This window comes from Chrysemys picta, chromosome 4 (assembly GCF_011386835.1).
Source record: "Chrysemys picta bellii isolate R12L10 chromosome 4, ASM1138683v2, whole genome shotgun sequence".
In the NCBI taxonomy this organism is placed as follows: Eukaryota; Metazoa; Chordata; order Testudines; family Emydidae; genus Chrysemys; species Chrysemys picta.
In genome coordinates this window covers 23,508,632-23,533,217 of record NC_088794.1, presented here as the reverse complement: position 1 = coordinate 23,533,217, position 24,586 = coordinate 23,508,632, and the positions used below count along the sequence as shown (strand labels likewise).

The 24,586-nt window shown below is 49.6% G+C and overlaps 1 protein-coding gene across 4 annotated transcripts in view; it reads left to right on the top strand.

The window, feature by feature from the left end:
- The window catches only part of GRM4 (glutamate metabotropic receptor 4), a 216,837-nt gene extending 194,890 nt beyond the window's left edge, over positions 1 to 21,947 (top strand). For 3 of the 4 annotated variants that reach the window (XM_005309676.5, XM_065591665.1, XM_065591663.1), the window contains 2 exons: positions 7,400 to 7,646; positions 21,061 to 21,947. In XM_005309676.5, the coding sequence (XP_005309733.1) occupies positions 7,400 to 7,646; positions 21,061 to 21,110 (297 nt within the window). In that variant the 3' untranslated portion in view covers positions 21,111 to 21,947. The remainder of the gene's footprint in view (positions 1 to 7,399; positions 7,647 to 21,060) is intronic. The other variant, XM_008174587.4, reaches the window with a different exon arrangement.
- Positions 21,948 to 24,586: the final 2,639 nt, after the last annotated feature.

The window sequence follows — 24,586 nt, the reverse complement described above, 5'->3', positions numbered from 1 at the left end:
AAGTACTGTCGCGGATCAGAAACAGGCTAAGAGACCGGGAACAAAGGCTAGCAATTAGTGGTCAATTTCCAGTATGGCAGAAGGTTACCAGCAAGGTGCCTCAAGGTTCTGTGCTAGGTCCAATGTTGTTTAATATATTTATCATTGATCTGGAAAAGGAGGCGAACAGGAAGGGGAGACAAAGTTACTGATGTTCATCAAGGCTAGAAAGGACAGTGGGGAGTTTCAGAGGGCTCTTATAAAGCTAGGTGAAAGGCCAGCAGGCTAGGAGATGAAATCCAGAGGAGACAAATGCAAGGTGATGTGTGCTAGAGGGAATAGCTTGAACTAGTCCCACACTTTGCTGAGTCTTAAACGCAACTGTAACCACTCAGGAAAAAGACCAGGGCATCGTTGTGGCCAGCACAATGTCAAGCTCTGCTCAAGGCACAGCAGTGCTCAAAGAAGCAAACTGAATGTTAGCAGAGGTACGGCGTGGAAGACAAAATAATACTGACAATCCCATAATTGCATGCGCTCTCCTTGAACAGCGTGCCCCGTCTTGGCCACCCCAAGTCAACAGAGAAAAAGGTCAGTGATGCTACACTGATTTATACGAGTTGAGGATTTGGCCTAAGGATTCTGAATGCAAATGTAGTTGACCAGTGCAGCTGCCCCAAATGGAGTGGATGCAAACCGTGTTCCAGAACTTAAGGGATTCTTTAGTTACAGCTTTAAAATCCTTTCATGTGGGTCGGCTAAGGAGTTATTAGCAATACGGGGCCAAATGAATCCCTGAGCTCAATGGGGAGTGCCACCAAGCACAAGTTTGGTCCTGGTGGGCAAACTTTGCTCTCAGTTACCCTGCTATAAATCTATAGAGTCTGCTCTTGCTTTCACTGGTGTAAGTGAAACTGGAGTGGATGGAGTTACACTGGTGAGAGGAGAATGAGGCCCCTTGACTTTACGGGAATGAATCGGGATTTGCAGTGGGGTAAGCATGAGCAGAAAGTGGCTTGTAGAGTCAGACCAGCAGCTAACGTACATTGATTGATACCAGCTGGGGATCAGGGCCCTGGGCAACAATGGAATTCAATCCATTTAAAGCAGCTGGAGGAATCAATCTGACCCTTTCCATGCAATGGAGCTACATCCATTTACAGCAGGTGGGGATGTGGCCCATAATGTCTGTCTTGACAGCGTCCCTTTAAGGCTGCCAGCCTGGTCCAACCGCCCAGCTCCTGGCTGGCAGTGAAATCATTAAGCTGCTGTTTCCCCCGGAGTCCCTCATGGCTAGCGAATCCAAATAACTTTTTGTTTTCCCCTTCCCCTGCCTGTTGTATTAATTGCTGCTAACAGCCCAACATGGGCCTGGCATGCAGAGATAATGCTCCAGTCATCTCGACATGGGTCCCCTTTTGTACATGACACACATAGCAATTTGTACTGACCCCTTTTGTTGTTGTTGTTTGTGGTGTGTGTGTGTGTTTGTGGGGACATTCAGAGAGTATTGGATTATATGCATCACCAGAGCTCATGGGGATTAATCAGTCGCTGGGAAAGTCTTTCAGAGCGTCTGGAAATCAGTCACACTCCTCGTTACTTTGAGCGCAGGGCTTAGGTCTTGTATAGTGTCTCACTTCCCCCTCCAGCCTGTGTGTTGATCTTGATCTGTTCTTTCTTCCTTAGCCAACATACTTTGCTGTCTTAGCAGGCCTGTCCTTTATTGCAATGATCTGATCCCAAGCCAGTTGAAATTAATTGGAGGCTTCCCATTTGCCTCACTGGACTTGGGATCCGGCACGTACTGCTGAATTAGATATGTGGAACATCTTTCCAGACGCTATCGGTTTCCAACCTGCCTGCCTTTCTGGGTGCTTGATTTGAAGCCAGGTTCATACCTTACTTAAACTGATGTATATCCAGAGCGACTTGATGGCCTGGTGCTCATGGCTTGGAGGCAACATCATTTTGTTGCTGTTTGTTTCTAATGTTCTTTGTATGTAAAGGTTTAAGAGGCTCATAGCTTCGAGCCTCCTGGAAAAGGATGGTTTGTGGAAGGCGGGAGATGGTACGGCAGATAGGGTTGCGGATGGGAGTGCAACCTGGAGAAAGGCCCTGGGACTGTGTAACTCAGAGCAGAAAGTTTGGTCCATGAACTGTGTTTTGGGTCACAAACAGAATGGGTTTGCTGGGTCTCTGTCTAATCCCCAGTTGACATTAGTCTGCAAAAACCAGCATATTGTTCAAAGACATGGCAGGCAGGCTCTGCTCAGGATTAGGAGGGGTAAGGGGAGTTGTTTGTCAACGGTGAGGTGCATTGGCAGAACTGTATGTGTTAAATGAGGGCCAGTGCTGGTCAGGGTTGAGGGGCATTGGTAGAGCTGTGTGGGAGCCCAGGGCTGGAAAACCAGGGAGTGTTGGGGGGAGGGTCAGGATTGAGGGGCATTGGTAGAGCTGTGTGGGAGCCCAGGACTGTGGTAACAGGGTGCTGCAGACCAAGAAGGAGGTGCACCAAAAGAACTGGCTGTGGGAAACTTGCACTGAGGCTGCCTGAGTGATTCTAACCTCCAGTGCCATCCATCTGCACTTAACACCCAAGAGTCTAAAATTCAGGTGGGAGTTGATATATAGGCCTAGGCAGGAAACACGGTAATTGCTGCATTTCTGCCTCCACCACGATGCTTGTGCTGGGTCTGAGTCTGGAGAGAAAATGAGGGGGAATAAAAACCAGTCACCGCTGCAGCTGTCCGTTTGCAGCAACCATATGGAGTGGCAGGTTTGCTGCACTCTGGCCCCAGGAGGCCTGGGGTCTTAGGACTTGGAAGCAAAAATGAATCTGCTGATCTGAATCCCTTTGAAAGGCATCCATCAAGCACAAAGGGAGAATTATGGATGAGAGAGCCGAGAGGAGCATTAATGAAAGCTGATGATCTCCACTGCTCCACATCTGTCCAGACCTCAGCAAACCTTGTCAGGTACCTGGAGCCTGCTGTGGGTGTGCCTCCCTTCTGCTGACCCCCACAGTGGGGTAATGTTGCTCAGCAGGTGAGGCTCACACAGGCTACATTGCTAGAACGGCAGGGCTTTTGTTTGCAATCAGCTGAACTGCTCTGGTCCACAGGGATTGGGGTCTGACAGAGCGGGCGTCTGGCAGTCAGAACACCAGGATTCTAGGGGAGGTTCTACAAGGAGTGTCAGTGACTGTCTGGCCAGCAAGATCTAGGACGTGAGCTGAGCGGGCCTAAAGCAGGAACCTTAGGAGAAGTGCAGCCAGGGGAGAATGTTTGGACCCAGTTGGCACTGGGAGTCTCAGCACTTCCAAAAATCATACCCGAGGTGTCTCCATTTGGGCTGTTGAGACAGCCACAATTGCTGTCCACTTGTGAAAATTTTGACCCAAATGACTATCTGATGCTTTCACTCCCCTTTCTTCCCAAGTTCTGCATTATTCCATTCCTGTCACCAGTCCCACTCTTGATCTGGTCACCAGTTCAATGTTAGCCTAGGACAGTAGTGAGCAGAAATGGAGCAAGCCGGTGGCTGTCTGATGGCCCCTATTTGAGATGGGTTAACTCATATCCATCCTGTTCCTAAAGAATGTAGGCACCAGTGTAAACTGGTATTCAGGCAACACACAGGGTTAACGCCTGTACTGCTGTGAAAAGTACCATGGGATCTGTAATCACCATGAGTGGTCAGGACCTTGGTTTTAAATCACACTGGAAAATGGCAGCCCCCAACCTGTATGGCAGCCCCCAGGGCATGCTGGGGCATTGGTTTTCTATGTACCGGGGCGAGAGTCAGTCTTGGCCTATCATAGACTCATAGACTTTAAGGTCAGAAGGGACCATTATGATCATCTAGTCTGACCTCCCGCATGACACAGGCCACAAGTCTGCTAAACTGCTTTGGGACCAGATAAATGGAAGATGCTTTTTCATGCAAAATTGTCCTTGGTAGCCAAAAGAGGGGAAGAGAGGCAGGGAAAATACAAGAGAGAAGCAGAATTTTTCCTAACGGGGTGGTTTTTCCAAAGCAGCCTGCCAGACAGGGCTCTAACAGCCTGGGGAATTTTGGAATTCTTGGCCCTTTTGTATGGAAATTGCATGTCCTAGCAGCCAGGCTCACTCGCAAACCCCCCCAGCACCCTGGCTGTCTCAGAAGAGAAGCTGAGGAGTGCATGAGCCATGGACACCAAACTCCGTTCTGTCCCATATATGGGGCTCCCTCCAGCTCAGTTTGAAACACAGTGTCAAAGATCAGTGCAGGTGAGCTAGTGCCACTGCTAATCTCTCTCTCTCTCAGGTGCTTATAAAGTCCCTTTACCATCATATTTGTGCACCTCACAATTTTTAGTGTAGTTCTCCTCTCCACACCCCTGTGAGATAGGGAAGTGCAATAAACCCGTTTGTACAGCTGGAGAAACTGAGGCACAGAGCGACTGGGGAAATGACTTGCCCATAATCACCCAGCCTGTCAGTGGCAGAAATGGGAATAGAACCCAGGAGTCCTGACTCTTAGAGCCCTACATCAGTCCCAGCCAGGCTAAGGGTGGATTCGCAAAGGTATTTAGGCACCTAACTCCCATTAATTGAGTTAGGTGCCTAAATACCTTCGCGAGTCGCACCCTGAGTTGCCATAGGTTTCTCAGGAAATCTGTGGCAAAGCAGAGAACTGCAGCTGGGTCTCCTGAGTCCAGGCTAGTGCCCTAATCCGTGGGCCATCAACCAGGACTGCACTAAGTGCTGTCAACCTTCATGCCTATTGCCAGGGCTAAAATCCACACAAGAAATTATTATAAAGCAGACACCATGCCGCAGCTGAGCCAGAGGGTGAAGTTGGAAAGCCGCCTTGAGCCTCGTCTAAATCCTTGTTAGCAACTGGAGTTTACAGCCGGGAACAAATCTGGAGCCGGCCTGAAATCCAGAACTTGTGATCGGGGTGGGGAGATGAAAGTGGAAGATGATGCCAAAAAGGGGGCTGAGCAGGGAGGAGGGACATGTAACCGGGGTTCCATGGGGTTGCCCGGCCCTGCCCCCTTGTTGCGATAGGGCCAGATGTGGGTGCTCCCCCTCTTGATGCCGACTGATTGACACATCTCCAGCTCGCGAGGCGCCTGCCAAGCCCTTTCCATTGAAAAATGGATTATTCTACAGTCAGATTAATGGGCTTTCATTTTGCAAAACATCTGTCACCGTTAGTCCTGGACAGTGAGCGTGAAATTAGTTTTGACTGCAGAAAGGCTACGTCGGTGTGTAATATGTGACTAACATTCCAACGGCTCAGGGAGCAAGCTGGTGAATGAGAATTACCTGTTGAAAGAAGACAGGGCCGCATCTATATGCACAGGGAGAAGGGAGCATGTGGGTGCTAGAGGGGCATGTATGTGTTTCTGTAGTAAGGTTTCCATACCATGCCCTTTGCAGGGGTATCTGAGACCCTATCTGTTGCCAATGGTATGTGCAGACGTGGGTTTAAGAGTCTTGTTCCGAGAGGGGATGTGTGTAGTAGAGGTGTGTGGGCGGGAGGACTCTGCGTCTCTCTCTTGAGTGATTCTAGGGCTTTCTAAACTTTGTGTTTGCCACTGATGCCTTGACAAGTCGGCTTGCTATGTCTGTACTGATGCTGTATGGGGAGGGCTGTCGGTGGTTTCTGCCCAGCGATGCGTTGCACTACTAGAGTGTATCTGACAACCACAAAGTGGCTTAGAGGAGTGGGGAAGTTCCAGGATCAGAAGCCTCATTTTTCAGATGGGGGAAACGGTGGTACAGCGAGTGGAAAGCGGCTTGCCTCCAATCACACAGCCTGTCAGTGTCGGAAATGGGAATAGAACCCTGGAGTCCTGATGCCCAGAGCCCTGCAGTAGCTACCCGACCATGCCTTCATCAGTAGCGTGCAAAATGATAGGTTGTTTTCCTACACGCTGGCCCCTGAGATGAGGCCAGATAGAGTCACAGAGTTGAAGGGCAGAAGGGGCCACCAGATCATCCAGTCTGACCTCCTGTACATCACAGGCCTGCAAGATCCCCCAGCGCCTGCACCTTAAACCCAACAACGGAAACTAGACCAACCAATGACAGCCCTCAGGAGACTAGACTGTTCTGTGCCACAGCGAGAGAAGAGAAGGGACTGAGGTGCACCTGTTCCCGAGGCCCCTGCAATGGCAGGCAAATGATGTTCTTCTATGTTTCGATGCACACATTAAATATCTGTACCTCTGTCTTCTCCCACCCAAAGTATCCCATAATGATTTCAGTCCTGACTCCCATTCGATGCTCAAGTATCCCCCCTACCTTCTCGGTTTCCTTCTCATAGCTGAACTATTTCGATCTGACTTCCCCACTCCTCTGAAGTGATGAACCAAGCCCTGGGGTTGCTAACCTGTTGGTGCAATCACGTTCCCAGGGCAATGAAACCATTCGCATGCCAGCAGCACCCCCCCGTCTCAGCCTCCCCAAGATTCCACATTGCTGACTCCCGTGGTGAAGTGACGGAGGTACTGATCCCACCCCAGCACTGTTAATACTCTGATAAACTGGGCACAACATAACACACCCTCATTCCAGCAAAGCGCTGGAGATGCCCATTTTGATTGGATGGATTGATCCCATCTCTAGGTTAAATCCAACAACTCTTCCCCCGCCCCACCCCCTTCCAGCAGCTCCACAGGCATGCGGAGTGGAAGCTGAAATGTCTTGCGTCCTGCTCTGGAGAAGAGCTGGAGGGCTCAGTTTGATAAGGGGCCTTTCACCTCTGGCTGCCACTTCTGTGCAAGCTCACCTGCAGTCCTGCCAGAGCATTAAGGCACGTTGGGGTGATCATATGGGTGGGTGTGGGGGGGATGCTTACATGGCTGCTTCCTGTATTTTATATGTTTGTGCTGAGGTCACTTAAGTTACTCCAGGTTTATACTGGAGCACTTGAGACCTGTTCCTGGCCTTAGCCTGAAGACTAATTTCTGCTGTGTAACAGGTGGTTATGGAAAACAGATCCACCAAAATGCAAGATCCTTACTTTAGACAGCAGAAACCCTTCTCCATCTCATCCTTTTCCTTTATTCCCTCCTGTCTGTACACCCCACATCCTCTGTAGCCCTACTTTCCATCCACCCACCCATCAAAACAGCCATCTTTAATGTTTGTATCCATCCCGTTGTTCATTTGCTCGTTTGACCTTCCATCCCTCCTATTTCCTTCCATTTAGCCTTATTCCAGATCTCCATCTGCTCCATCCGTCCTCGTTTCCAACCCCAATTGATTGCTCCATCATCTTTTTATCCACATTCCCCCTCTCCTCTCGGTTGTCTTTGTCCCTAGTTGGATGCTTCTCGACGTAGAGGCAGTTGCAGAGGGGAGGGGGGATGAACATGTCTGGGAAGGGGTTCGCAGGCCTGAGCGCGCTACCTTGTGTCTTCCAGATGTACATCCAAACCATGACGCTGACCATCTCGGTGAGCCTCAGCGCCTCCGTCTCGCTGGGCATGCTCTACATGCCCAAGGTGTACATCATCCTCTTCCACCCGGAGCAGAACGTCCCCAAGCGCAAACGCAGCCTCAAGGCGGTGGTGACGGCCGCCACCATGTCCAACAAATTCACTCAGAAGGGAGGTTTCCGACCCAACGGAGAAGCCAAATCAGAACTGTGTGAAAATCTTGAAACGCAAGGTAACGTCCCCTCAGCTGCATGGCCAACCTTCCCCGCTGCCAAGGAAATGGGGCCAAGGCTCCTCGATGGTGCGTGGGCTGCCGGTGGGTGACTATGGCTGCTCCATTTGACTCAGAAGGATGAGCTTGTTCCTTTGTAAAACACATTGCAGGTGACATTCAGCCCTGGGCAGAGGGGTCAGCACAGCGACTAGGCGTCCCTCCAGTCTCAGAATGAGAGAAAGTGCTGCGTAGGGTTCGTGTGACTCTTCGGCACAAGGGTGAACTTCACCCTGCACGATACTGCGTATTAGCCCAGTCCTGCTTCCGCGGAGGTCGAGGGGCATTGTGCCATTGGCTTTAACAAGAGGAGATGGGGGGCCCTGTACCAGGCAGTTGTAAGGACACCGAGGAGTTCTGATGTCTGGAATTATGGGCCTAATGCAGCTCCCATTGAAAATCAGTGGAAAGACGCCCATCGACTTTGGGGGGTGTGGGAGGAGCGAGAGATAAGAGCCATGCTTAGTGGATTCCATCATCCCCCAAGGCAACGGCCTCAGTAGCTAGAGACAGGGTGCAAGTTTCAGATCCAGGTCTAAGCCTCCCCAGAATCCAGGTGCAGGGAGTTGGTGTGGGGTGCTCTCTAATTATAGCCCCATAACTGAAAAATGCCTTGGCTGGTTTTAATTTGCGAGGGCATGTAGATAGGTTTTAATTTTCAGATGTCTTCTCTCGCCCCTCCTCGCTCTCCTGTCCTTGGAGCCTGGAGAAGCAGTCAGTCAGAGCCCCTGCCTGGCGCTCTGGTAGAAGAGCCGTCCAGCTGACCTGTCCTGAAGGGCTCTGCCTGGGTTTTCGAAGCTGCGTTTGTATTTCCCATGTTTGCGTACTGGGGCTTCACAGCTTTCACTGACTTTTCTAAATGCCTCAGGGAGCCCTTTTGGAGCCTGCCTTCACCTAAGATCCCCACAGAGACACAAGTAACCTGTGGTGAGCTACTGAGGTTTGGGAGGGTGGATGGTCACATGGTGCCCGCCAGGGCCGGCTCCAGGCACCAGCGCAGGAAGCAGGTGCCTGGGGCGGCCAATGGAAAGGGGCGGCACGTCCGGCTCTTCGGCGGCAATTCGGCAGCGGGTCCCTCAGTCCCTCCCGGAGGGTAGAACCTGCCGCCAAATTGCCGCCGAAGAATGAAGCAGTGGCGGTAGAGTGCCGATCGCAGCTTTTATTTTATTTTTTTTTTGCCGCTTGGGGCGGCAAAAATGCTGGAGCCGGCCCTGGTGCCCACACCATGAACTGCAGACCCAGTGTGTTTTAACTCGCCGAGCCACAGAATCGTGGACACTCGAGGTGGATAAGATGTGTTAGATCATCCAGATTATGCGCTTGGTTCCCAGGTGGGATTGTTGTCCCCATGCATCACAAAAGCCACAACCATAAATTGAGACTAGCTGGCTCCTTTTGTTGCCAGTCTCCAAGGACTAGATGATCACAATAGTCCCTTCTGGCCTTAAAGTCTCTGAGTCTGAGACTGATCAGGCCATGGGATGAGCTCCCCTTTGGAGGGGGTCCCTGCGGGTCAGGGGTGAAGCACTTTGATGGTACAGTGAAGTGGAAGCTATGCTGTGGACAGAGGACTCCAATCTCCAGGGCTGTGAATCCAGCACTAAATTCACTGCATTTCTGGTTTTAAATATCTCCCGGTGGGCTTTGTGCCGGAGCCCTGCAGGGCAGGTAGTACAAATCAGTGGTTCTCAACCAGGGGTACGTGTACCCCTGGGGGTATGCAGAGGTCTTCCAGGGGGTACATCAACTCATCTAGATATTTGCCTAGTTTTACAACAGGCTACATAAAAAGCACTTGTGAAATCAGTACAAACTACAATATCATACAGACAATGAGTTGTTTATACTGCTCTTATGCTATACACTGAAATGTAACTACAATATTTACATTCCAACTGATTTATTTTATATGGTAAAAATGAGAGAGTCAGCAATTTTTCAGTAATATTGTGCTGCGATTCTTGTATTTTTATGTCTGGTTTTGTAAGCAAGTAGTTTTTAAGTGAGGTGAAACTTGGGGGTACTCAAGACAAGTCAGATGCCTGCTAGGGGTACAGTAGTCTGGAAAGCTTGCGAGCCCCTGGTAAAAATTGACTTAAAAAGGCAGAGAGGGGAGGGTGACATTGTAGCAGATGAAACACCAAGACTGGATCTGGTTCCTCGTTGTTCCCTCACTTCCTGATTGATTTTGAGTGCAATGTACTTGAGTAAAAAAGCGATCTCTAAGGCCCTAATCCCGCAAAGACATACACATGTGCTTAACTTTAACAGTGTGGTTAGCCCCACCGAAGTCAGTGACTTAAAGTTAAGCACATGCCTAAGTCTCTGCAGGATCAGGATGTAAGGTGTCACACTGGGAACTGGTCAGTGTTCCTTAAACTCTCTGAAATCTCAAGCTTGGGACCTGTCACTGGCCCTTTGCGAAATTGACAATTCATCCAAGCTAAGAATGGTGTTTGGTTTGTGTTACCTGTGTGAACCCCGCAGGCAAATCATAGATTCTATATTTCAGATAGGTTTGTATTATTCGTATTGGTGTTATTTAACATGTGTATCGCGATACCACCCAAAAATCCCAACCAAGCTGAGTTCCATTGTGCAAGGTGCTGTACAAACACACAATGAATAGCCTTCCTTTCTATTGTCCATCTCTGTTCTCTCTCTCCTTTCTCTAAAATACAATAGTCAGCAGAGAGAGAGGTTGGCCAGTGGTTAGGGGTCTAGCGTAGGACACCTGGGCTCAATTCCCTTCTCTGCCACAGATTTCTTTTGTGACTTTGGTTTAGCCATTTAGCGTTTCTGGGCCTCATTTCCCTGCCTGTAAAATAGCTCGTCTTTACCTCACCGGGGTGTTGTGAGGACAAATACGTTAAAGATCATGAGATGTGGCTCCCATCATAAGACGCACAGCACATGAGGCTTCTGTCCTAATCAGGGCTTCTGGTTGCTACTGTACTAATCTAGTCCTTTTTATTAGTCATTTATTAATAGTAGTGAATGGGTCCAGGCTGCAAAGATGATCTGGGTTTTACACTTCCCAAATTTCAGGGGAGTTTGGATCCGGGGATTTAGTTCTGACCCACCTCTAATGTAGAGTAGTTTAAATGATTGGCCAGTTGTCTTCCTCTATTGGTATGATTGGGCAGCATTGTAAACACAGTTAGGCAACCGTGGGACCACTGCTCGTTATGCTGATCGGTACTGTCTCGTTGTTTCCGTAGACGCCCCTGTCTGTGTGTATTCACCTGTTCTCTTGTCATAGATTGTCCATCTCTGGGGCACGGACTGTCTTTTTGCTCTGTGTTTGTACAGCACCGAGCACAGTGGGGTTCTGGTCCATGGCTGGGGCATCTAAGGGGACTGCAATACAAGTAATAAACAATAAAGTTTCTATGTTCCCATCTAGGCCGCCTGTAGATTCAACATGCATGCAGCATGTGTTACCAAACCCAACAAATCCATGGGAAGTAGGCAAAATAAAAAAATCGGTATGAGTTTGTTTCCATAGCAACCCTCCCTCTGTTCTCCCCTGGGATGGGATCCCAAGAGCGCTCTGAAGAATAACAAACTGAGGCTAATCCCAGTGCAGGGGCTGATTGTCAGCAGGACTTCAGTGGGAGCTTGGGGTGGGTTGTGTGTGTGCTTGATGCTACTGAAAGCCAGAGCTTCCTGCGGGAAGACTCCTGGACCTGGTCCTTCCCTGTGCTGCACCTCAGGTCGCCATTTACATGAGTGCAAAGTGTGTAAAATGCTACCCCAGCTGCAAGGCATAGCGGCTTTCTGATTCCATAGAGATTTTACACTCGGCAGAGGTGCGAACGGTGCAAGGGAAGGCAGAGTCAGGCCCCCTCTCTTACTGTTGTGTTGTGCATGCCCCTGCGGGCTAGCTGCTCATAACCATGCTCATACAGTAGAGGTGAAGTCTGAGCACAGGCCTGGGAGCTCGGAAAGCCGGAGTTGTAATCCCAGTTTTGGCACTGATTCCCTCTGTGACCCTGCACAAACCACATAACTTCTCCCTGCTTCTGTTTGCATGCCTGCCATAACACTCTGGTTTTGTGGTTAATGTTGGACGGCGCAGTGTGGAGGACAACAGCTGTGTCCTTATTGCCAGTGTCGCTTCCTTGGAGTGATCCATGGCCTCATATACTCACACCCTGCTATTGTCCACCGAGCCGCACACAGTGCAGTATGGAGACTAGAATTCACCACCTTTGCCTCTGAAATTAGCTCTCTAATTTATAAGGCAAAGAAGAACTCACGTTTGCCCTTGTAGCTCCTTTATACCCCGGCCAACAGAGGCCGAGACAACCGCCAATTCATACACAATTCAAGGAGGGCTGCCAAAATCCATCCAGTCATGGGCGGCATAATACTAACCCTCAAGTCGGCTTGGTTGTGTCCTGTCAGACCTCAGAGCTGCTTGCGTCTCCCTTATTATAAATAACGAATGCTCTCATTGTAATGCCAGGAGCAGGCCTGGAGCATTCCTGGGGGTTCCCTGTCGTTCCTGGCAGGAGATAGAGTAGATTGCCGCAGGTGTTTGTCACCTTGCCTCAGACTTGCAGGCAATGCCATCAAGTGGCATATGGGCATGCAGGGAGCCCGGGTTGGTTGTGGCCCCCAAAGGCCCCACGCTTGCACCGTAACAACCATGCTCAGAAAGACAGGGGGTCCCCCACTTCTGATCTCACATGGTCCACTCTGCTCGTGGCGCTTCCCAGCCCTCCAGTGGGCCCCTCTTGTGTCTTTATGCCATAAAGATCATTGTCAGCCAAAAATAAGCTAGAAACCTCCTAATGTTCTTGCTTTGTAAGAGGCATTATACATCTGTTCTGAATCTGCAGATACACGGGGAAAGACGGTAACGACCGCCACCAAAGGAGCCGTTATAAACATTATGACCGTTATGAACGTTATAATGTAGGGTACTTTGCATAGAGACTCTCCAAGAGGGCTGAGATTTTGTTGACTGATAGCATGGCTGATCACTAGCGCTGACTTTGCTGTCTATCTGGGTGGGCTATTCACAGTGGGCCAGGTTGGGATGAAGGGTTTTGCATTGACTTCAGTGGGACTGCTTGGGTAAGGAACGGCTCTCCAGTGGGAGGAAAAGGTTCACAGCCTGGCCCAGGAGGATTGGGGAATGCAGCCAAGCCAGATCTGCGCCTTTTTGGTTGAATTTGCAAAAACAGGAGCTTTTGTGAGCGAGAAAGAGTCAATACCTGTGAAATGGGTAGAATTTCAAAATGTGACATTCCACTGGGCAAAATTTTCACAGCAAAACAGCCAGGGAATGGAATCTTCCCGTGTTTGGCTGAGAAACCTGTCAATTCGCTAACATTTCATGAGAGGTGAAATTTGTGGGTTGCAACATAACCAGGATAGAAACCGTAAATATGTTTCCAGGCAATTTCATGGTTTGTTTTTCATTTCACCCTCCCTCTCTCTCTATTTGTCATTACATCTATCTATTTATCTATCTATCTATCGCTGATGTAATGTGTCTGTTTGTCATATCTGCAATATCTATCTACCTCCCTCCCGCCTCTCTATGTGCTTTAAACAGATATATCAACAATCTTTGCCCCCTTTGGGTTCCGTTATCTGTACCTTCTTTTCTCCATGGCTTCTGCCCATTCCCCTTCCAGGTTAGAGTCTCAGAGGAGGCTTGGCCAGGATGCCTTAATTAGTGCTAACTGATGGCAGAGTTGTCCATGTGACTTCCCCATGAGTGGTTTTGGATTGGTCCCAAGTTCCCCTTGTGCTCAGACCCCTCTGATCTTTTCTTTATGCTGCCGTGCCTGCAGCCACCGAAGTCCCACAGACAAGATTTGTTTTGTTGCAGAAAGGGCCGTTCTGTTCTGTTCTATTCTATTCTGTATGTGGTTTTGTACACTTCTCATCACTAAGGTATCAGAGCTCCTTTCAATGGACTTCTTCTTTGTTCTTTCCCCTGTCCACCTTTGACTCCCTCCACAGTCCATTTAACTGGTTTGTGACTCATCACCCACTGCAGAGTTCCTTTGGCTTTTGTGCCTCTCTCTGCATTCTTGCCTGTACAAAGCACTAGGCGATCCGGGGATTGCAGGAGCTATGCATTATCACAATACCTGACTCCAGAAGCTGCCTGTCCTTTAGTTCTTAGCCTGCATCAGCAACAGGAGGATGCGCAAAGTGTGTGCGCGATCATGTCCCCCTCTAGTGGCTCCTCTGTGTATTACACTAATATCTCGGATCACCCCAATCTGGAGCCTCTGAACTATATCAATTTGGGGCCCAAAGTCCCTGGACTACGTCCCACTATTCAGCATTTACTCCTAAAATGTTGCTTTTCCATTGGGTTGGCCTGACTTACCCCTTTCAGAGATGCTATTGCCAGAGCAATAACAATACTTAGCACTGATATAGCATCTTTAACCCAAGGATCTCAAGGCCCCATACAATCACTTCGTAAATAACCCTCCCACCACCCCACTGTGTTAGGTGGTCAGGTACCCGTATAACAGAGGCACAGAGAGGTTGACTCTCCCCCAGGCTATACAATGCATCAGTAGCAGAAGTAGAAATAGAATCCAAAAGTCCAGACTCCCAGTGCCTGCTGTCACTCCTATCCCTGCTCCCTCTCAGCTCTTCCACCCCCAAAACATGATGATCTATTTTATGGGGGGGTTGTATTATGGAAACCAACCAAAAGCTGGGCCCCGTTGTACCCTCCGCAGACCCATAGTAAGAGATAGTCCCTACCCCAAAGAGCTGACAGTCTAAATAGACCAGACAGCATTATTACCCCATTTTACAGAGGGGGAACTGAGGCACAGAGCGATGAAGTGACAGGATGATACAGGAGCCAGGAACTGATCCCAGTTCACTTTCCTCCCTATGCTTTGAGGTGGTGGGCAATGGGAGCCCCTGCCAGCTGTATCTATCAGCCGGCCGGTGGAAGCACACAGCAGCGAGAGGCAAGGCTCCGTTCTGCAGTATCTCTGGCTCCAATGCGTCTTGCATTTGGAATGTGGGTTCTCAGCCTGACTAGAAAGCTGGCACCGCGGCGTGTCGGGGACAGTCTCAGGAAGCCGATTGCATTATTAATTTGAGGGACGGTAGCGACTGTAGAGTTGTCAACCGCGGGAAGAGAAGGGCTGTTTTTCATTCTGTCACTGGCAGGTCACGTATCTTTAAATAAACAACAGAATAAATAATTTACAGGGCTTGATTGCAAGCAGATTGGCTATGAAAACATTGCAGCTAACAAATAGCGCTGTCAGCTCTAATTTCTTATGGCCCATCTAATTGTTATCTGAGGATAACAGCGTCTGAAATCTTCAATAAGGTTCATTTGTCAAGGCTGCACCAGCACAGGGTGGAGGGGTGGGGGAGAAATAAATAAATAAGTCTCTGACTGCCACAATCTGCCGGAGCTGCTGGAGGGAAAGGGCGAGGGAATCCTGGGAAGGCTGAGAGGGAGCGAGGGTCAGATGGATGCCCCTTAAGGATTAATTGCCATCATGCATCTCAGACACCGTAAAGCCGCCACCAGTGGGCAGTGATATCAGCACAGCCTTAACCATGCACAGGGTGGGGGAGGTCATGGGAAATCACTATGGATAAATAAGGAAGATTTAAGTCTGGGTTTTTAAAAACAATCTTTTTTTTAATGCATTTACAATATGTGGGCACAGAGCATAATCTGCTCTGTTCATGCAATTGGGATGACTACTAGCCTATCTAGACCTGGAAAGGAGGTGCTTCTGTCTGTCTATAGTACCTAGGTGTCTTCGGGTGTCTAGGTGTCTGCCTGTCTGTCTTTAGTATTCTAGGAATTTCTCCCTCTCTCTGGTCTTGTCTAATCTATGCATCTAAATGATCTAAACTGCACCTACAAAATGTCAGGAACCAAAATGGAGGGGGGGGCTGTTTAAGATGGGTCTGAAAATGGAGCCCATAGTCTGTGACCATCCTCTCCTGACCCTGTGCCTGCCGTCACAAGCTTTGCCTCCCAGAGGGGCTGGGGGCGGGTAGTGAGGGGGATTTGCTCCTCTCCAGTGTTTTATGGGCTGGAGCGCTCATGAATTTTCCTATGGTGTCTCTGTCTTCTCCCCTCTTTGTTTATGAATGGTTGCACGCATTCACTAAGGATTATGGTGGCAACATTCAAGGAGCCGGAGGGTTGCACCAGATTTGCATAGACATTTACATATATACATTTTTAATCAGTTGTAAATGTGCAGGCCCTAATATTTACTTGTGTTTGTGGCAAGCGAGTGGGAACCAGCAGCAGCGTCTTGTGCTTTGAACCACCCCCAGAGTTTAGCTGGAGAGGGCAGTTGTGGGTCACACTGTAGGCCTCTTGAGGGCTGCATATGTTTACTGAGCCATAGGTTGGCCGTTCGTGGTTTAGGTTGCTGGGCAGCACAGGGAGCATCTCGATTTGGAGATTTAACGCACTGGCCAAGCGTGACTTTGTTCCCCACTAGTGGCCAGACCACGTAAAAGGTTTCTGAATGTGCTAAGACCGCCATGCTAATAGACCTGGCCCTTTAGCTCAGGCAGCAGCCAGATGGTTGGGGTTTTTTGTTTGTTTGCTTTTATGTAAAGGTCCCGGGTTCAGTCCCTGTAGACGAGCCATCAGGGGAAATGAGGCCATGTGCTGGCACCCACTCACATGCTAGGTGCAGCCTGAAATTGAGGTGATCCTGGTTACTGAGCGAGTGGGGATCTGCACCCTGACTTTACCCTACTTTAGGTTGGTTGTCCTGGGACAGGGGAGCCGAGCACTGAATCAGAGCTGCGTGGGGTGATACAAGTCCCCTGCTCTCCGTCTGCGCTTGTACCCTCCCCTCCTTCCATCTGACCAATTTCAGCACTGGCACGCTCCCCCCACTGCTCAAACTCCCCTCAGCGTTAAAGCTCTGGGTTTAGGCTCCCTGTCTTGGCTCTGTCCCTTACTGCACAAGCCCCACCTCTGCCAGAGCTTTGAAACAGATCAGAGGGATGTTGGGAGGCTGATGCTCAGGCTTTTGAAACTGACAAGGGAGAGGGAGGCTGGTCTGCTATCTCTGATCTTCTTCAAAGGAAGGGTCAGCTCCAGCTTCCTCCAGCTGGAGATATTTCCCCTTAAAGCTGTAATTGAGGGCTCGTACCGGGGCATATTCACATGAAAGTAATCTCACTGGAGAGGAGAACTTTTCCACCGTCCCTCTTCTAATTAGAATCCCTCTTGAAATACAGAGCAGGTCACACACTCCATCCTCTCTCTTTCATATCATTTACGGGACAAATAAATAGCCTCCAGTTTGTTCCCTAAAGGGATCCGTTTACAGTGCCACCTACATCCCTCGCTTTTAAAGGAAGGGGTTTGAGAAAGGACCAGATGCCTGGCTGGGGTAAATAAATCAACGTCACTCTGTCCAAGTCAATGCACCTCTGTTGGTTTACGCCTGCTGAGGATCTGGCCCAGAGTTTCAATAGTCAGAGCCAAACTCCATCCAAGTTTGGAAGTCCAGGTTTTGGTGCCGTCCCCCGTGCACTGGAGATGGATCAGAACCGAAACCATGGGTCCGAGTTATGGAGCTTGACCAGGTTCGTGGGCCTGGTGCTGCTTTCACTTACACCAGTTTAACAGCAGGGCAACATCATTGACTGAAGTGGCATTATTCCTGATTTACACCGGCGTCAGTCAGAGGAAAACCAGGCCCTCCATCTCCAGAATTGTCCCAATCAAAACCCTGGATCCAAACTCTGCCGAACTACCAGAGATTGTTAGCACTGTGGGTCAGGGACCATCTCATTGTCACGTGTTTGTACGGGGCCTAACACAAAGGGGACGTGGCCTCTAAGCGCTGCCATGATACAACTAACAGCAGCAACTTGGGAGTCCAGAATCCAGATCTAAATCCAAATGGTCCCAGTTTTGGGGGCTTTTAGTTTTGATCCCATGAGCAGGCGCCATTCCCGCCCTGCTCCAGATAAGGTTTGCACCTGCTGTCTAAGACCAAACTCACCCCGTTTGGCTTTATTGGGAGCTCAGCTTGCAATAGCAGAACCTCTCCCCGAGCCTGGCAGTTCCTAGGGCTCCCTGCAGGATCTCTCTCTCTCTCTTTGTCTCCGGTTCCTTCTGACCCGAGGGTTGCTTGCCCCGTGTCTTGCCTGTGCTGATGGAGTTACAGGCTTCATCTGCCACCACGAGGCAGCAAAACTGACTCACCAGCTGTAGGCAGGGCTCTTACTTTGCTAGCAGGGCAGCTCAACAAGCGAGTCACGCATCCTTCAGACACACCCTGCCACCCAGTCAGAGGCCTGCTTTCCAGACAGGTTCGAGCGGGGAGCTTGGACCTGGGCCTATTTGCAATACAGGTCTGGGTGCTGTCTGCAAAATTTGGATCCAGACGCACCTGGGAACTTCCCCAAAGTTCAGCTCTAAAGCTTTGATCCAGCCCCTTCTCTAGTCGCGATGTTCCAGACCTGGAGAGAACCCCCTAAGCCCCACACCCGGATACCTGAAGGGGGTTCAGTGAAGATGGATCCCGAGGTCAAAGCACATGGAGTTTGGTTCTTTCAAGACCAAATCCCAATTTTCAGGGTATTGCAGAAACCAAAACCGCCCCCCGAACTTTGCCCGGCCCCAGAGATGAACCTATAGAGTTATAGGGCTTGCTTCTCAGCTACCCCCTTCCTGATTTTGAAGTGGAGAGAGGGGAGAGCAAAAGTGGTTTTAAGCCAACTTTGTGCTCCCCGTATTCTGGGGCCATTTGGAGCCGTGCCCAGCTCCGGGTGTAAATTACAGCAGCCTCTGGGCCCTGAGAAGCGGAGAACAGCCATACTGCCGGGGATTCTGGCCATGCCCCTGCTCCATCCCCAATGCTGGGAGCTGGGAGCAGGGCTGGGGTAGCGTCCTTACACCATCTCTAACCAGCTGGAGCTGAGCCCAAGGGTGGGGGGGCGGTTTCTCAAGGGTCCAGTTTTACCTATTCAAGCCATCAGAGCAGCATTAAAGCTGCTTAGAGTAACTGAGAATCTGGCCCAGGTGTTCACACTGGAACTTCAAAGGGGCCGATGGGATGGGGAGTTGGGGTGGCGGAGGGGGGGCTTTCTCTGTCCCCATGAGGTTAATCTGTTACCATAAAAGAGGCAGGTTCCCACTGGGGAAATGTCTATTTAATTACGAGCGACTCATGCAAACTCTGGCGCCCTGAGACCAACCTGGGAAATGGTTTGCCTTTTCTTTGGAAATCACTCACAGTTCAATGCATGTTACCCCCGGGGGTGGGGTGGGGGAGAGAGATGAATTGCTCAGGACGAGCCTGATTGTCCAAGCGTAGCTGCTCGCTGACCTCTGACTCCGGGGTCCAGTTTTGCTGTGCTTGCTGGTGTGTTTGGGGAGGGGAGGGATATGATGGAGCCAAGGATTTGCCCACTCCCCACTGCTGTCCACTCACTCCCCGCGCACCTGCACAGCAGTGGGCGGAGCCGCTGTTTTCATGCCCCACCTCCGTGTGATCTTTGGTTATGCCAGTGGCCCACACAGGAGAGGTCGGAGCTGGGTATAGCCCCCTCCCCCCTTGCTCTGCCCAGCAGGCCTCACAACGAGCAGTGTATTGGCTCTTCTAGTGGCTCTGCTCCAGCTTCAGTTCTCATAAGAGCCTAAATATGAGATGAGCTTTTCTGCTCTGGCTGCTGATATTAATAATCTGAGGTAGCACTTTACAGGGCTTTTGATGATATTCATACGTAGGCGGTGCTTCTGTTTGTCCAGCCCCTAGCACAATGGGGTCCTGGGCAGTGAGTGGGGCTCCTAGGCATTAGGGAATATAAATCAGAAATAATAATATCCATTTTTCAAAGCACTGCACTCACTTTAGCTTGTTAATAACAGGGCCCTATGGGTTAAAGGGTATTTGAGTGCATGGCTTCTTTAAATGGTTGGCTAAAGCTGCCAGCCTGGACTCCTTTTAAAACGCCCTTGTCCTGGGGGCTTGGCCTAAAACTTAAGAGACTGATGTTCACTGAAGGAGTTTAAGATTCCTGGACTTTTGTCAGGGATCAGCACTTGGAGACCAAGCGCTCATTGTCAGAGGTGCTGATGCTATTGGGCCTGATTCTCTGCCGCCCTTCCACCCATGTCTAGGGGGGTGGGAATGCCTCCAGGCCAGCAGGGTAGGGTTCGCTCGCGTGTTGCGTTGCTGTACCTGACTACGCAAGGAGCAGGGGGGCGGAGAAGCAGGCCCGTTGACTTCAGTCACCGTTCAAGCTCCACTCTCCTGCAACGCAGGCCGTTCGCCTAAGGCACTCGCTTTCCTGGGTTTGTTGTTTTCTACACCCACACGGATGAGCTGCCCCGGTGTAAGGCGGAACCGCTGCTGGTGCCACTTACAACTTGATGTGAGGGGGTGGCAAGTTGTGCGCGGTGCAAGCTCTGTGTTGCCTGGGTGCACTGTGCCTGCGTTAGGGGTTTGCACAGGTGTAACCTCATTGCCACAACTGCAGCCAGTGCACGTTTCCCTAGTCTAGCCAGACCCGAACACCCAGAGAGGGCCCGATTATCTGTAGTCAGGGTTCGTTCAGGCGAGGCTTCCAAACCACCGGCTGCAGGAAGTCTGTCTCCGATTCTGTGGGCTCCACTAGGGCTAGCGTGATGTTTGCTGCTCACAATCTAGTGCCACAAGGATTAAATACCAGCTGCCTCCTGCTGGCTGGGAGTTCTGTGGCTTGAGATCCCCAGGGAGTCAGGACATCTCCCTCTTTATCAGTGGCTAGAGTATATCACAGGATCCCCCTTCGTCCTGTTTCCCATGAAACCTCCCTCCACTCTTCCCTTAACTCCCTCCACAAACACAGGCACCTGTTCTGGATGCTCGACTTATTCTTTCCCCATCTTCAGCACCCCTGAGACTCCACCCTCTGCATCCTATGTGGGGCAGGTGGAGGGAGGAGGTCTCCCCTCTGCATCTTGGGCCTTGTAGAACTGGGGCCTAATAACCTGCTTTGCGGAGGTGCTGAACGTCTGAGACTCTCCTTGGGTCCAGTGGGAGCTGAGCACTTCTGCAATCTAGGCCGTGGCTCACTGCCTTTGCATGGAGATGCAGAATTGACCCTGGATGCAGCCGGTTGTATCTCTGCCTGGCAGTCTTCACAGTCTCATAGGTGCTGGAACTAGGGGTGCTGCCGCACCCCCTGGCTTGAAGTAGCAATTACAATCCAAATACATGGTTTCTGCCTTCAGCACCCCTACTATAAAAATTGTTCCAGCACCACTGCAGAGACTGAGCCTTATCTCATATTCCCGCCCAAGCTCTAGTGGCGTGAAGGTTGGTTCAAGGTCGCGGTACGGGAAGTCTTCATTAATGATACATATGTGGTTTCTTTCTCCTTCCAGCTCTGGCTACCAAACAGACTTACGTCAGCTATAGCAACCATGCAATTTAACTCCAATTGATCATAACCACCCCGGGATGAGTTGCTGGGGAGGAGGAGGAGAAGCCGGAGAGTTGAGTCGAATTGCTCATCGCAGGAAGTTGGGGGGTGAGGAAGTTGGATCCAATTGGAAGAGGGCATTGCGGGTGCCTAATTCTACTGGCTGGGCTGGTGGTGGATACTGCTTGGGAAGATGGCCATTAACGTCGGCAAAAAAACCAACCAACCAACCAACCGTCAAAACACATGCCTCTCGGGAGGAGGAAGAGAAATAACTGACCAGGGTGCACGTACAGTGGGGCAGAGGTGACAGACTTTAATAAATCTTTGGGGGATTTTTTTCTGTATCTTGGGGAAAAAAAATAAATTGCAGATACCTTTTCCCTTTTCCACAATTTGTGAGATCGTTTGTGGTTGTGAAGAATCTCTCTCTCTCTCTCTCTCTCTCTTTATTTTGTTCATTTTCCATTTTTCTGTTCTCTTCTTCCTCTGCCTCTCTCCACTTTCTCTCTCTCTCTCTTTCTCTCTCTCTGTCTTTTTCTCCTACCAAGTTCTATGTGTTGCAAAAAAAATTAAAGATTTTTTTTTAAATAAACAACAAAAAATTAAAATAAAATCTAGACTGTGTTCAAAGTGCTGATTTCTATAGGTGGTACAATTGATGTATGTGATGACCATATGGATTGAATTATGTCTGCTTTATGTACTGACCAATCAAAAAAAAAAACCCAACAAAAACCCCCCCTAAGTTCAGTGCCTGGATGTTTATGAATTATTCGATGAAAAGTGTAGAGCATGATCATTTTTATACGAGGAACTTTCTAATAAAAGACCATGGTTTTGCACTCAGCTTTTGTCTTTTATTGGTGCTTGTTCGTGGCTGGCTCAAGGCTTATCAAAAGAAAGGTGAAGAGGTGACTTGATCGCAGTCAATAAGTACCTGTGTGGGGAAAAGGTTTCTGCTATCAAAGGGCTCTTTAATCTACCAGACAAAAGCAGAACAAGATCCAGTGGCTGGAAGCTGAAATGAGATACATTCAGGCTAGAAATAAGGTGCACATTTTTAAGGGAGGTTTATTAATAGGGCTTTTGTGCTTCAGGGTTTGTTAATTTCATTGGGGGGGTGGGTGTTGATAACTTTGAAATTTATGAAGATGTCCAAAAATCTATGAGGATGCAAGACATTTTCCTTGTATATTATATACATTGCTCATTACAGCAGTATATACTGTAATGAGTGGTCGCTTTGTAATGTTCCCTTGTGTACTTTAACATAGTACTGTTTCACCCAGCACTATGTTAAAATGTCATAGGGAACCTTTAGTGCCCACCACCAATAGGGGGACACACGGATCAATTAATGCACCACGTGTTTGTGAGCTCTAGAAATCACATCCCTGTAGTCTGCGTTACAAGCCCTTAGCTACAAATAACCAGTTCTAGTGTTTATCCAATAAACATCATTTTGTTTGTTTGTTTTTGTACTGGGGTGTTTTATTGGTGTTTCTCCATTAAAACCGAAAAGTCGTACAGTGTACCTAGGATGCGGTGGATTCTCCAGCATGCGAAGGCGTGAAATTCAAGATCATAGGTGGGATTTTCAAACGTAGCCAAGTGATTTAGAAGCGTAAATTTCAATGGCTTTTGAGGGCACCTCTACACTTTGATCCCCAGATCACTGAGACATACCCACACTAGCTCTGAGCAAGCTAGCATGCTAAAAATAGAATGTAGCCATGGTGGTGTGGGAGGGGCTAGCTCCCCTGAAGACATACCTGTCTGTGACACTTGGGGTGGACCCAAGCGGCTGCTTGCATTGCCACACAGATCAGAGCTAGCGTGGGTATGGCTCCTCGAGCTGGAATTTACACCTCCAGACATACCCTGAGACGCTGGGGTGGTTGCAACTCCCACCCTGGCTCGCTTTCTGAAAGATGTGCTCCAGTTCAACCAGCCAGTATCGCTCCAGGAATTTCGGGGGGAAGGTCCCTGGCCTGTGTTTTGCAGGAAGTCAGACTAGATGCTCATGAGGGTCCCTGTTGGCCTGGAAATGAGTGAGGCGTGGGCCTTGACTGCACTAGTGGATTGAACGGGTTGCAGTTGAAGAGGCTCCATTGAAGTATAAAGTGCCTGATTCCTCTCTCATCCCAATGGATGCTGAGAGGCCAAGGATAGGTTGGAGACAGAGCCAGCCTCTCACAGGGCCGGCTCTAGGGGCAGGTGAGCAGTGTGGTCACCTGGGGTACCAACTTCCAGCAGGTGTTACATCCTAGGGCTTTTTTATTTTTTAGCTCTGCTCTGATTGGCCGTTTGTGGGTTTCCTGGCTCGGCCGCTGCAGCAAAATGGCTAGAGCTGCTCCTGTCCTCTCGCCCCGCGTGGGATTCCCTCAGAGCAGGGATAAGGCATTGTCAGGGTTCCTTCCACACCCTGAACTCCAGGGTACAGATGTGGGGACCCACATAAAAGCCCCCTAAGCTTATTTTTACCAGCTTAGGTTAAAACCTGGTATACTGCCACCACCAAGTGATTTAACAAGAAACAGGGAAAGGACCACTTGGAGTTCCTCTTCCCCCAAAATATCCCCCCAAACCCTTACACCCCCTTTCCTGGGGAGGCTTGAGAATAATATCCTCGCCAATTGGTTACAAAGTGATCAAAGACCCAAACCCCTGGGTCTTTGGACAATGGAAAAATCAGTCAGGTTCTTAAAAGAAGGATTTTATTAAAAAGAAAAGGTAAAAATAATCTCTGTAAAATCAGGCTGGAAAATAATTTTACAGGGTAATCAGATTCAAAGAGCCCAGAGGAACCCCTCTAGCCTTAGTTTCAAAGTTACAACAAAACAGGGATAAACCTCCCTCTAGCAAAGGGAACATTCACAAGTTGAGAAAACAAAGATAAACCTAACACGCCTTGCCTGGCTGTTACTTACACGTTTGAAATATGAGAGACTTGTTTAGAAAGATTTGGAGAACATGGATTGATGTCCGGTCCCTCTCAGTCCCAAGAGCGCACAACCCCAAAACAACCGAGCCCAAACAAAAGCATCCCCCCCACACACCAAGATTTGAAAGTATCTTGTCCCCTTATTGGTCCTTTGAGTCAGGTGTCAGCCAGGTTACCTGAGCTTCTTAACCCTTTACAGGTAAAAGGATTTTGGAGTCTCTGGGCAGGAGAGATTGTATAGTATTGGACACAGGAGGGTTGTTGCCCTTCCCTTTATAGTTATGACAGGCGTGCTGGCAAAGCAGAGCAGGAACAGCTGCCCTGACGCTGCCTGCTCTGTAGCCAGACAAGGCCTCCGGCCTGCAAGGCTGTCAACCGGCCCCAGCACTGGGATTAAAACGGCTCCTAATGGCCTTTTTTGCTGGATCCCCGCGGGCAGGAGGTGCACAGGGAAATGGTGCCAGGAGTGATGAAGGAAGCGCTTGATGCGTCTGCCATGGCTCAGTCAGCTAATCAGTGATGGCTGGTTAGCAATGAAAGG